The sequence below is a fragment of the Homarus americanus genome, unplaced genomic scaffold (assembly GCF_018991925.1).
Source record: "Homarus americanus isolate GMGI-L3 unplaced genomic scaffold, GMGI_Hamer_2.0 scaffold32583, whole genome shotgun sequence".
NCBI classification, from domain to species: domain Eukaryota; kingdom Metazoa; phylum Arthropoda; class Malacostraca; order Decapoda; family Nephropidae; genus Homarus; species Homarus americanus.
In genome coordinates, this window is record NW_024713129.1 from 11,003,341 (window position 1) to 11,016,081 (window position 12,741).

General features: G+C 42.0%; 1 protein-coding gene across 2 annotated transcripts in view; it reads left to right on the forward strand.

The window, feature by feature from the left end:
* The window catches only part of LOC121867003, a 104,894-nt gene that overhangs the window by 62,375 nt on the left and 29,778 nt on the right, over positions 1-12,741 (forward strand). For both annotated transcript variants that reach the window (XR_006089074.1, XM_042366759.1), the window contains exons 2-5: positions 6,141-6,219; positions 10,070-10,201; positions 10,905-11,084; positions 11,693-11,807. Coding sequence is in view for 1 of the 2 variants with exons in the window: in XM_042366759.1 (XP_042222693.1) it covers positions 6,166-6,219; positions 10,070-10,201; positions 10,905-11,084; positions 11,693-11,807 (481 nt within the window). In the remaining variant the exon portion in view is untranslated. The remainder of the gene's footprint in view (positions 1-6,140; positions 6,220-10,069; positions 10,202-10,904; positions 11,085-11,692; positions 11,808-12,741) is intronic.

Genomic DNA, 12,741 nt, shown 5'->3' on the forward strand with positions numbered 1-12,741 from the left:
CAGGAACTTAGGTGATAGAAATATACAAATTATAACCCATTTGAAATAATAATAATAATAATAATAATAATAATAATAATAATAATAATAATAATAATAATAATAATAATAATAATAATAATAATAATAATAATAATAATAATAATAATAATAATAATAATAATAATAATAATAATAATAATAATAATAATAATAATAATAATAATAATAAAAAACGTTTGTAATTATGAAGGTTATTATAATTATTTTGTTATTATTGGTGTTATTGTTGTTGTAGTCTTCGTTATTATTATTATTATTATCTTCAATACAAAATCAAATAACTTTCACCAACGTAAAAATATATAATTACATTAAATACTTCCGCCAACATTAATGACTCTCTCCCTATTAAAAAATAATATCTCAATAATAAAAAATAAATTTCACAATAATTACGTAGAATAAACTCTTCATTGATTACATGACGTGAGGGTCTGGCGCCGTTACTCCTGGGAGAAAAAAGAACTGACGTGTACTCCTACGCTGTCAACACTGGGGAAAGAATGTGTAGCTTGGTAGGAGGCAGGTGAGAGGGAGAGGTGGGAGGGAAGGATGTGGGGGGGGGAGGGAGGGAAGGATTAAAGGAGGGATGTAAGGGGGAGAGTTGGGAGGGAAGCAGGGAAGAAGAGAGAGAGAGAGAATGACTATTAACATCATACATATGAGTCAGTCTGGTCATTCACTGTTTCTTGTCTGAACTATTTCCAGCATCGCCACCGGCCTATCCGGCTTTCACATTCCTCGTCTCCGATATATATAGCAGCTACTACTACTACTACTACTACTACTACTACTACTACTACTACTACTACTAATAATAATAATAATAATAATAATAATAATAATAAACACCTCACTTAAGCTAAAAGACACAGACAGACAGACAGACAGACAGACAGACAGACAGACAGACACTCAGACAGACAGGTTCTCAAAATGACATCCACTACATATCCCACCTCATTGAATATACATAATAAAACATCTAACCTATGACACAAAATGGCGCCATTATCGCCCAGAGACTCTACCACAATAGATAAAATGGTCTATGACTTCTGGTAGAGTCTTAGTGTAAGTCAGTCGCCATATTGGATATAAAATTTCTGTATTGTTCTTTGGGGGGAGGAACTTAAGTAGCGTCTTTCTTTCTTTTTTCTCTCTCTCTCTCTCTCTCTCTCTCTCTCTCTCTCTCTCTCTCTCTCTCTCTCTCTCTCTCTCTCTCTCTCTCTCTCTCTCTCTCTCTCTCTCTTTCTTTTTTTCTTCCTCCTAATTTATTTTTCTTCTCTTACTTTAGTTTCTTCGTTATTCTTGTCTTCCTCTTCCTTCTTCGTTGAATTCATTATTTCATTCTCTTCTTTACTTCTTTCTTATCTCATTTTTCTTCTTATCATCTTATTTCTTCATTATTTCCATCTTTCTCTTCTCTTTTCATTTCTACACATCTTCTCTCTTTATCTTCTCCTTCCTCATATCTCCTCTTGTCTTCTACTCCTTAATTACCTTTTCTTCTTGTTTCCCAATCCTTCTAATTCTCCTTTTCCTCTTTCTCTTATTCTTCTTCGTTATTTCTGTCTGTCATCTTTACTAGGCGCCAATTGGTCGACACGTTTCAGTCATCACTCTGTCTCCACCAATGACGAGGCAGAGGTGGGGTGACGGTAGTGGTTTACGTCTGCCTGTAATGGTGGCTTCATTATTCCCTATTATCGCCACTGACTTGACTCCCCCAATCTGTAATGGGTGGTGATTGTGGTAGTTGGTGGTTATTGTGGTGGTGGTTGGTTGGTTGGTTGGTTGGTTGATGGTTGTAGTGGTGGTAGGTGGTGGTGGTGGTGTAGTGGTGGTAGTTGGTGGTTATTGTGGTGGTTGGTTGGTTGGTTGATGGTTGTAGTGGTGGTAGGTGGTGGTGGTGGTGGTGTAGTGGTGGTAGTTGGTGGTTATTGTGGTGGTTGGTTGGTTGGTTGATGGTTGCAGTGGTGGTAAGTGGTGGTGGTTGATGGTCGTGGTGGTGGTTATTGTGGTGATAGTGGTAATATTTATAGTGGTAATATTTATAGTGATGGTAATGGTGATGGTGATAGTGATGATGGTGTTTGATGGTGAGGATAATGGTGATGGTATTAGTGATGGTGATAAATAAAGGAGTGGAGTATTACTAAGGATAACATAACATAAATATAACATAACATAACATAACATAACATAGTATAACATAACATAACATAATATAACATAAACATAACATAATATAACATAACATAACATAAATATAACATAAATATAACATAAACATAACATAAATATAACATAACATAACATAACATAACATAGTATAACATAACATAACATAATATAACATAAACATAACATAATATAACATAACATAACATAGTAAACTGCACTTGAGTTAGGTACCAAATCACCTTTAGAAAATTAATGTTATTTTTCAATTGTTTTTTTTAGATTAACAGCCCTGACCTTTGACCTATTTGCCCCCATAATGTAACACCTTTGCGACAGTTACAGTGTGAATAATAGATGTACCAAGGTTGAACACTCTCATAACACACACACACACACACACACACACACACACACACACACACACACACACACACACACACACACACACACACACACACACACACACACACACACACACACACCTAATCAATACACCAGCTCAACAAACACCTAAAAACCAACGAATCACCACAAAAAACTATCATAAACGAAATTAAATTACCCCAAACACCCCCATAATTCGGTTAAAACCCCCATAATTCGGAAAACACCCCTATAATTCGGAAAACACCCCCCCGTAATTCGCACAAGTACCTATAATTCGCAAAAAAACACCTGTAATTCCCCCAACAAAACACACCCGTAACTCAGAAGGCTTGATACACCTGGCAACTCAACACGTACGCTATACACGTCTGCCGCCTTATTACATTAAATACGGGTTATATCGTCACTGGCGCCTTATCATCCCAGTATAACCAGGTATAACCGACCGCTGGGAATCATCATCCATTGTCATACCTCATGGAACGTCTGATATATGCGTGTGTGTGTGGTTGATATATGCGTGCGTGTGGTAGATATATGCGTGTGTGTGGTAGATATATGCGTGTGTGTGGTAGATATATGCGTATGTGTGGTAGATATATGCGTGTGTGTGTGGTAGATATATGCGTGTGTGTGGTAGATATATGCGTATGTGTGGTAGATATATGCGTATGTGTGGTAGATATATGCGTGTGTGTGGTAGATATATGCGTGTGTGTGGTAGATATATGCGTGTGTGTGGTAGATATATGCGTGTGTGTGGTAGATATATGCGTGTGTGTGGTAGATATATGCGTGTGTGTGGTAGATAATACACGTATAATGATTTGGATAATGTTTTAAGTTATGATAGATCGTAGTTGACAGGAAATGCTTGAAAAGGACAGATCGTAGTTGACAAGGCTAAAAAAAGGACAGATCGTAGTTGACAGGCAAGACTTAAAAATGACAGGTGTTAATTGACAGGTAAGACTTAAAAAAGGACAGGTATTAATTGACAGGTAAGACTTAAAAAAGGACAGGTATTAATTGACAGGTAAGACTTAAAAAAGGACAGGTGTTAATTGACAGGTAAGACTTAAAAAAGGACAGGTATTAATTGACAGGTAAGACTTAAAAAAGGACAGGTGTTAATTGACAGGAAAGACATTAAAAAGTTAAAATCAAGACCAAAAACTTCAGCAGAGATAAAGAAACAGCAACACCGCCTCAACACACCCACGAGCAACCAACAGTGATACAGCGACTCCTACCTGGGCCCTGTACCTGTTACTATGACGGAGGAGACAGGTAGACAGACACGACCTCTTGACAATAGAAACTCCCAAGTACTATGTAATAAGGACCGAGAAAGTAACCTAACCTAACCTAACCTAACCTAACCTAACCAATACTATAATGTAGTTTAGAATCCATCCCATTTATAGGGGATTTGAGAGTCCATGTGTGTGTGTGTGTGTGTGTGTGTGTGTGTGTGTGTGTGTGTGTGTGTGTGTTTCTCGGAGGCCGGTTTAGCTAAGTGGATTACGCAGGTGTGTTGGTCTATCCACTCCATCCACACATCCATCCATCCAACCATCCAAACACACACACACACACACACACACACACACCACGTCAGGACTATGCGCCACAATATATCACTAATGGTACAGAACACCACATCACTGTACTCCAATACTAACTACCGGCCATTAACAAGCAGGTCTAATTACCCTCATTAACAAGCACAGGTGAGGTATATAGGCCCCCGTTGTATTATGATAGTGGGGGTAATTAAGGTAAAAGTGCCTTAATGACGTCTACCTGATACTAACACAGGTAATTATTGTCTCTACAAGATACACCTGAGGAGGGTAAGGAGAGCTGTCTGTCTGTCTGTCTGTCTGTCTGTCTGTCTGTCTGTCTGGCTCTGTCTGTCTGTCTGTCTGTCTGTCTGTCTGTTTGTGAGCGCTATTGTCCTCTGTGCTCTGCAGCTGTTCCCGGATCCCTCTCTCACTCTGTCTCTCCTCTCCTCTCCTTCTCCTCTCTTCTACCCTTTCTCTCATTCCTTCTCTCTCTCTATACCTGTCTTTGTTCGCTCTCTCTCTCATTATCTTTGTATGTCTGTCTCTATTTCTATCTGTCTGTCTCTCTTCGTCTGTCTGTCTGCCTGTCTGTCTGGCAGGTCCCGTTGTAGCTGCAGGGAGAGCGCCTCACTATCACCACCCGCACATTGTTGGAAGATTTGCCACCATCATCACTACTACTACCGTTACCACCACCACCACTATCGTCACTATCATCATCATCATCACCCTAACATTTCACACTATCATCATCATTATCATCATCATCACCATCATCTTCACCACCACCACCATCACTATCGTCACTATCATCATCATCATCATCATCATTATCATCACCCTAACATTACACACTATCATCATCATCATCACCATCATCACCATCATTATCCCCAACACCATCGCCACCATTACCTTTACCCCAAAACTCACACTATCATCGTCACTATCATCACCACTATTATCATCAACCCCACCCCACCCCCACCTAAACACCAGCAAAACCTGAGCAGCAAAAAATTATAATTGAATGGGAACTTTGAGCCAATACTCCCTGCCACTTAATTCCCTGTTGACCCCACTGACCTCATGTGCCACTACCCACAAGGCCACTTAACCTGTCTCCAGATTTCCAACATTACTAAAGACACGAGGTGGATATGGGTGGGAAGGGGTGGGGTCGGTCTTGACAAACGTACGGCAGCCATACATGGGGGGGGGTCGTGTAACAAAAGTTTTCATTACAAAAAGGAAAAAAAAAATTTATATTAAGTGAACATACAAATTATTATTCTTTACACTGTATGACGGGCTGGTCTCTTGCCCTTCTGTGTGAGGTCATGTACTGTATGCCACGTGCGCTGAGGCGTTGAACAGCAAATATGTGGTACAGTAACACGTTCACAGATGTTGCCATGAGGGAATTCACATGACGTAACAATTCGATCATTACGTGGCGTCATGCGGACCGGTGTTACAGTACCTCTCTCTCTCTCATGTGGTGTTGTGGTGCATCAGTTAGGTGTCCAGCTGCCCCTAGACCGTTCCCCATAATTCCCAGCGCCTTACCACATAAATTATAGTCAGCAGGAGTTGTCGGTTCATATGGGCGCTCCTCTCTGGGTATCCTGGCTACGACTCTCAGCTGTTATTGTTTAGTGTTGATACCATGAGCTTTAAACACTGTTCATCACGGATTCCACTCCTTTCTGAAACGAATTTGTGACTTTTGGCGGGATTTTGCTGATATCTCGATGGGGAGGAGGGGTTGAGGGGAGGGCGTTAGGGTATTGGTCAATAGTCCAACCCAGGCAGCCTCTGGGAGTGTGTGTGTGTGTGTGTGTGTGCGTGCCAAATATGTACTATTGTATATTATCTCACACAACCTTACAAAAACAGACAGACGGACAGACAGACATCAACCAGCACTGACGGTGATCTGATCTTTCCCTACAGGAGCCGTGATCTTGGTGAGGTGACCATGATGAACTGCGGCTTCCCTTCACTACTACTGCTGCTGGTGACCTTCTCGACGGTGAGTTGTGCTGAAGTTATTGCTGTTCACCTGTGTGATTACTAATTACCATATTTCACCTGGTATACGGTAGTTGACCAATGGTATACCAGTTCTGTGGGCCACTATACCATCGCTTGTACCCATCACTCTCTTGTCACTATATTTTATTACGACTCCCACCATGGAAGAGAAGGCATCAGTCAATCTATTAATAGCCTTTGCACTCGAACCAACATACCGAAGCCAGTGATGAGTGTATTGGCCACCGCGCCACCGTTACCCGAGAGAGCCTCATAGCTAACAGAAGAGGTCTCGCTATTCTGGGTTCATGTTCGTCTCATGAATACACGATGTGGTCACGGCTCATGTCCCCATCACTATGACACTCGATACATCAAGGTCACTCTGATGGCGTCTAGGTAATGTGGGTTCGAGTCTCGCTTCCTCAATCGGTCAAGTTCAGTTCGGTTGTGCATAAAGAATGTGGGGTCCGCATCTCCGTATCTCCTGGTCTAATGTCATGGAGAAGAAGAGAGAAGATAAGTATGTATAAGTAAGTAAGTATAAGTAAATAAGTAAGTAAGTAAGTTTAAGTAAGTAAGTGATCACCGTCTCAGTACTCAGGGCAAGTCGCTATAATACCATCGACCTACATATACAAAAAGCGTGTGGGAAATATTACAACATTCAACACGTGATGAGACGAGAGAAGAAGGCTCCTAGGCAGAGCACATCCATCCTCCGTGGGGTAAATTTTATATCATCTATTTCTTTGGCTCAAATCATGGCTGTACATCTCCACGCTTCGCCTTGACAGCTAAAACAACTTGAGTGATCACCCTTGTGGTGGTCAGTCAGGTTCCCGCTCTAAGCACCACGAGGGAATCGATGAGAGATGAAGTCTTGGATTTTCTGGTGTTTCCCACGATGTTGAAGGTGTGGGAGGAGGAAGGGCATGGGGGTGAGAGAGGGGGAGGGTAAGAAGGAAGGATAGTGGGAGAGGAATGGGGATAGGAGGAGGGGAGGAATGTTTGGAGGATGGGGGATGGAGGAGGGTTGTTGAGAGGAAGGGAATGGTAGAGGGATGGTGGAATGGAAGGATGCTGAGATGGAATGATGGAAGGATGATGGGATAGAAGATAGATGGAGGGATGGTAGACTGATGAGAGAGAAGACACGTTGACAGCGGTTGTAGGGCGCCTGTTGATAACGCCGTTAAGGTGTTTCTGGCATCCGGCAATATCAGGTTTATAGCCCAAGTAACAGGTGTCTCATTTGCATATCCTGCGCGTGGGAAAATGGCCGTCTCTCTCTCTCTCTCTCTCTCTCTCTCTCTCTCTCTCTCTCTCTCTCTCTCTCTCTCTCTCTCGTATTTCTTTCTCTTTGTATTGTGTTTATTGTCTACCTCCCTTTCTCAATTTTCCCTATCTATAGTTTCTCTTTCTTTATCTATCTCTCTCTTCACCTCGGTTATTTTTCTCTCTCTCTCTCTCTCTCTCTCTCTCTCTCTCATGAGTAAACAAACTTTGGCTTCATTGTGTTTACGAAGCAACTGAAGCCTCGAGTGAACCAGTTGATACTTGGATACACTGTCAAGGAAGGAACACGTTATATTTTTTCTACCTTACTGAACCACTTGAAGCCTTGAAAAAACCTCAGTGAACCAGCATTCTTCACATGAGTAGCCGGTGAACCTCTAAAGTGAACCAACTGGAACCGCAGAGAACCAGCCGATGATCCAAGCCTCTAAGTCGTCAAACAAACCATCTGAATCCTAAAGCTAATCACCTGAACCCAAACAAACCACCTATTACCTCAAACGAATCACTTAATCCTCAAATAAACCATCCGAATCCTTAAGCGAACCGCCAGAATCATCAAACGAAACACCTGAACCCTCAAACGAAACACCTGAACCCTCGAACGAACCATTTGAAGCCTCACAGGAGCCCCCCCATGAACCCAGGAGGTTGTGGATGGGGCTTAAAGCATGTGTTATGGTTCGTTTGTTCGGGATAATGAACCTTTACTACCCCGGTAATTGCCCCCTCATTAAGACAAGCATTCCAGGGTCAATTAAGGTATTTAAGCTAATGATTTCATCACCACACTCTTGACATTTATGTTCACGAAAGACGAATAATTTTCTTTAATGTATTTATTTTTTTTATAAGTTTCAAAGTTCAATTTTCCTTAATAATAATAATAATAATAATAATAATAATAATAATAATAATAATAATAATAATAGTAATAATAAATTGACCCCTTTTCCTAAATATGAATTGAAAATCAAAATTACCACCTAATTAAACTAGAAAAATTATTGAAATATTTTAAAAGAAAATCCTTCGACTCCATTTCTGAACCGATTCTAATTTACAGTGTTGACGTCTGCAGTTATCCAGTGCTGAATGGCGTGTGTGGATTTTTAAGCGCGAAAAAACATGATTTATCTGAGTGTTAAGTGAGACCACCATGATTTATTTGAAGTTTGAGGATGACATGATATATTTAGGGGTCTATGGATAACATGATTTACTGTATATGAGACTAATGTGAGAATAACATGATTTATTTCCTGTTTGGGGGGGAAGTTGACAAGATGTATTTGGAGTGTTAGTAAGGAGACATGGTATATCTAGAGTTTAAGAGAAAAGAAATTTTTTAATTTTTTTTGGTGTGATTTGTGGGGAACAGGTAAGTGGTAGGTTAGGTTAGGTTAGGTTAGGGGCGTCCATTAGCGTTCACTTAACCCCTCCAGCGTTCACTTAACCCCTCCAGCGTTCACTTAACCCCTCCGGCGTTCACTTAACCCCTCCAGCGTTCACTCAACCCTTCCAACGTTTAGAAAAGCTTACTCCATTGACACCTAACCTCCACCTTGACCCAGCTTAAGCTTTCAGTGCCTAAATCAGCATAATCAGGGGGGGGTGGGGGTAATGACTTGCTCTAAGTGATAGCTGGCTGGCACTAACGACACCCCGCTTGTTAGGGATGTTTAGACTAAGTTAGATCAGGGGTAGTTAGAAGGGCTGAAGGTAGTTAGAGGTAGTTAGTGTGAGAAGTAGAAAATGACTTGGAGGTAGTTAAAGATTGTTAGAGAGAATTGGAGGTAATTAGAGGTAATTAGTTAGAGTTCAAGATAGTTAGAATTAGTTAATCAGGTATTGTTTATGTTTCAATTGTTATTTTTTTAGAATCTCTCTCTCTCTCTCTCTCTCTCTCTCTCTCTCTCTCTCTCTCTGACAAACACGGTTCCTCAATAGATGGACCAAGGTGACAGTTCTCGAGTTTCAGGTCAAGAATGCCTCCATTACCTCATAAGTACCGTGACGTAGCAGGTAGTGAGCACCATGGTGTTCCCGCCACCTGTGTGTGACAGTGACGAAACACTCACCACCTCATGGTAGATGGATGAGTAATGACTAAATTTATAAGATATGCGACAATTTATTAATTTCATGGGTATGAAAAAAATTACTGAACATTTTATAAGTTGTGCATTAATTGATAAATCTCGTGTAGGTGTCATGGAAGCAGTGAAAAGTGAAAGTGGGTCCCATAGGCATGATTGCCCGTTAAGGACAGCACATACACTATATACTAAGCCTTCAGTACACCAGGAGGCAGCATGGCCGGTACTGTACTCGACCGCCTTCACTTCCCCAAGTTGTAAACTTAGGTACCCATTTACAGCTGGGTGAACTAGGAGTGCCCGGGAATCGAACCACCGACCCCTGGAACAGGAAGCGAGCGCTGTAATTGCCCACTTCTGCTGTTCTGCAGGTGTTGTGAGCTGATTATCTTTTACGTCAGGTAAAAGCCATATTAACTAACTAAGTAAAATATGTGTTGTCTCCCGCAGGTGTCACTGGCGCAGTACCAGGAGGACTTCGGGCTTGAGCGAACTAGTAACCCGGTGTCCATCAGTCAGCTGGAGGTGATGTGTGGCAAGGACCACCTCACCGTGCAGCTCGCCTTCACCGCTCCCTTCCAGGTCAGTCCTCCCTCATCTAGGTCCTCTGTCTTGCGTCGCCTTCCCCCCTCCTGTCTTGTGTCTAGATAATTCATGTAGATTTAGTGATTCAAATTTGAGTTAAGAAAAAACAATGTAATGTTTTGCGCTTGTCGATCTTCTTTTGTCATTTGGTTACGTAGACACTGACTCAAACCATCAACTAATCTCTAGTCTCGACGCTCATATATACCCCACAAACAACGTAGAAATGCCACTCACATCAAGTTTCGATCCCTGCCACTAACCAACATCCTGGAATAATCTACAAACACTAATCACACCCACAAACAAGATTTAAACTCAAACAACGTCATCAATATACATCCTCGTCACTTACTGTTTATGTAAGGAGATAGAGAAGAACACTAGCAGGCGGGAGTGTGGTGTCAGGGCTCCTGTACAACATCACGGGGTCAACAGACAGCGTAATGAGTATAGTTCTGTAAGGCTGCATGTAATGTTGTCATTCTTCTACTCCACGAAGGTTGACTGTGAGTGCTTCTCAGTGCCAAACACAATAGAACGACCCAGTGTCAAAAGTAGATGATAGTAATCTAGAATATTTAAGCCATCGTACCTATAAGGATTAAACTTGAGAACGCTGAATATGGAGACTCACCCTGCGGTCTCCCCTACACGGCCTGGTGTTATCCAAGGGACTATACATTGTTCTCCTTCACAGGGTCTGGTGTTCTCCAAGGGACAATACGGGGACCCGAACTGCATGTACGTGGAGCCTCACTCCGGAGGCACCCACTACGAGTTCCAGATCTACTACGACGGCTGCGGCACCAAACCAGACATGGGCGGCAAGTTCTACGAGAACACCATCATTGTGCAGTACGACGCCGACCTCATCGAAGTGAGTATACGACCGAGGAGTCTTACTAGTGTCTATGTTGTTTGTCTACACTCGTGGCTGTGTTGGCCGACGGAAACGCCTCACTTAACAGAGATATCAACATCGTCAACCTGTGTTAATGATATAAATTACCGGTAACTAAAACCATGTCAGATTTCACCTATTTATAGTCTTGGTATGAGTCAACTTAAAACATTCTTCTGTAATTCTTAGATTACCTTAGTGGTGATCTTACCTTGCCAGCGAAGATATAGTGCTTGGGTTCCTAAGTATAGTTCCCAGACTCCACTCTGTCTAAGTTGGTTGGCGAGAGGCAGGTCAAGTAGCTATAAAACTTGCTTCAAATTTACCTCATGGCAGCTAGGGCACCATGCCACCATGTAATCACGACTGACTTACACAAGAGAGGAAAATGGCCATAAAACGGTGATAATAATGATGACTTTACATAATAGTGGTCATGTTAAGAATTATCACAGGTATAGCATTTATTCCGTCGTGATACAGATGTGATAATTAACGTTCGTGTTTCAGGTGTGTGTCTGCCCTATAAAATGTAAACAAACCCACACACATTACAGGTGTTTTAATAGATGTTTATATTACAGGTGTGGGACGAGGCCAAGCGACTGAGGTGTGAGTGGTACAATGACTACGAGAAGACTGCCAGTAAACCTCCCATGAAGATCGCTGACTTAGAGGTTATTGAACTGAACTTCCGAGGTGAGGAACTATAACAACCACCTTTATAAAGTGATTATAGATCTACCCTCAAATTATAGACAACTTTAAAATTATATATAACTTAGATACTGTAATACCAACCCCTTTATAAAGTGGTCAGAAAAAACCCCTATATTTTTAATCATAGAGGTAAAAATTTAATAGAATCCGAACCCTTTCCTTATAAAGTAACGTGATAAGTTAGAGTAATAATAATAATAACTATATAACAGATATAATATAAGGCTAACCCTCTATAATAACTTAATCAATTATAGGTAAAAAAAAATTAGAAATACGTAACTCACTTTTATAATGACCTACCTGCTGGGGCACTAATGACCTACCTGCTGGGGGTGTTAATGACCTACCTGCTGGGGTGTTAATGACCTACCTGCTGGGGTGTTAATGACCTACCTGCTGGGGGTGTTAATGACCTACCTGCTGGGGTGTTGACCTACCTGCTGGGGTACTAATGACCTACCTGCTGGGGTGTTGTGACCCACCTGCTGGGGGTGTTAATGACCTACCTGCTGGGGTACTAATGACCTACCTGCTGGGGTGTTACCCACCTGCTGGGGTGTTAATGACCTACCTGCTGGGGTGTGTGTACCTGCTGGGGTGTTAATGACCTACCTGCTGGGGTGTTAATGACCTACCTGCTGGGGTGTGTGACCTACCACCTACCTGCTGGGGTGTTACCCCCTGACCTACCTGCTGGGGGTGTTAATGACCTACCTGCTGGGGTGGTGACCCACCTGCTGGGGTGTTAATGACCCACCTGCTGGGGCACTAATGACCTACCTGCTGTGGTGTTATGGCCTTCCTGCTGGGGTGTTACCTACCTGCTGGGGTGTGACCTACCTGCTGGGGTGTTAATGGTCTACCTGCTGGGGTGTTACCTGCTGGGGTGTGTGACCTACCTGCTGGGGTG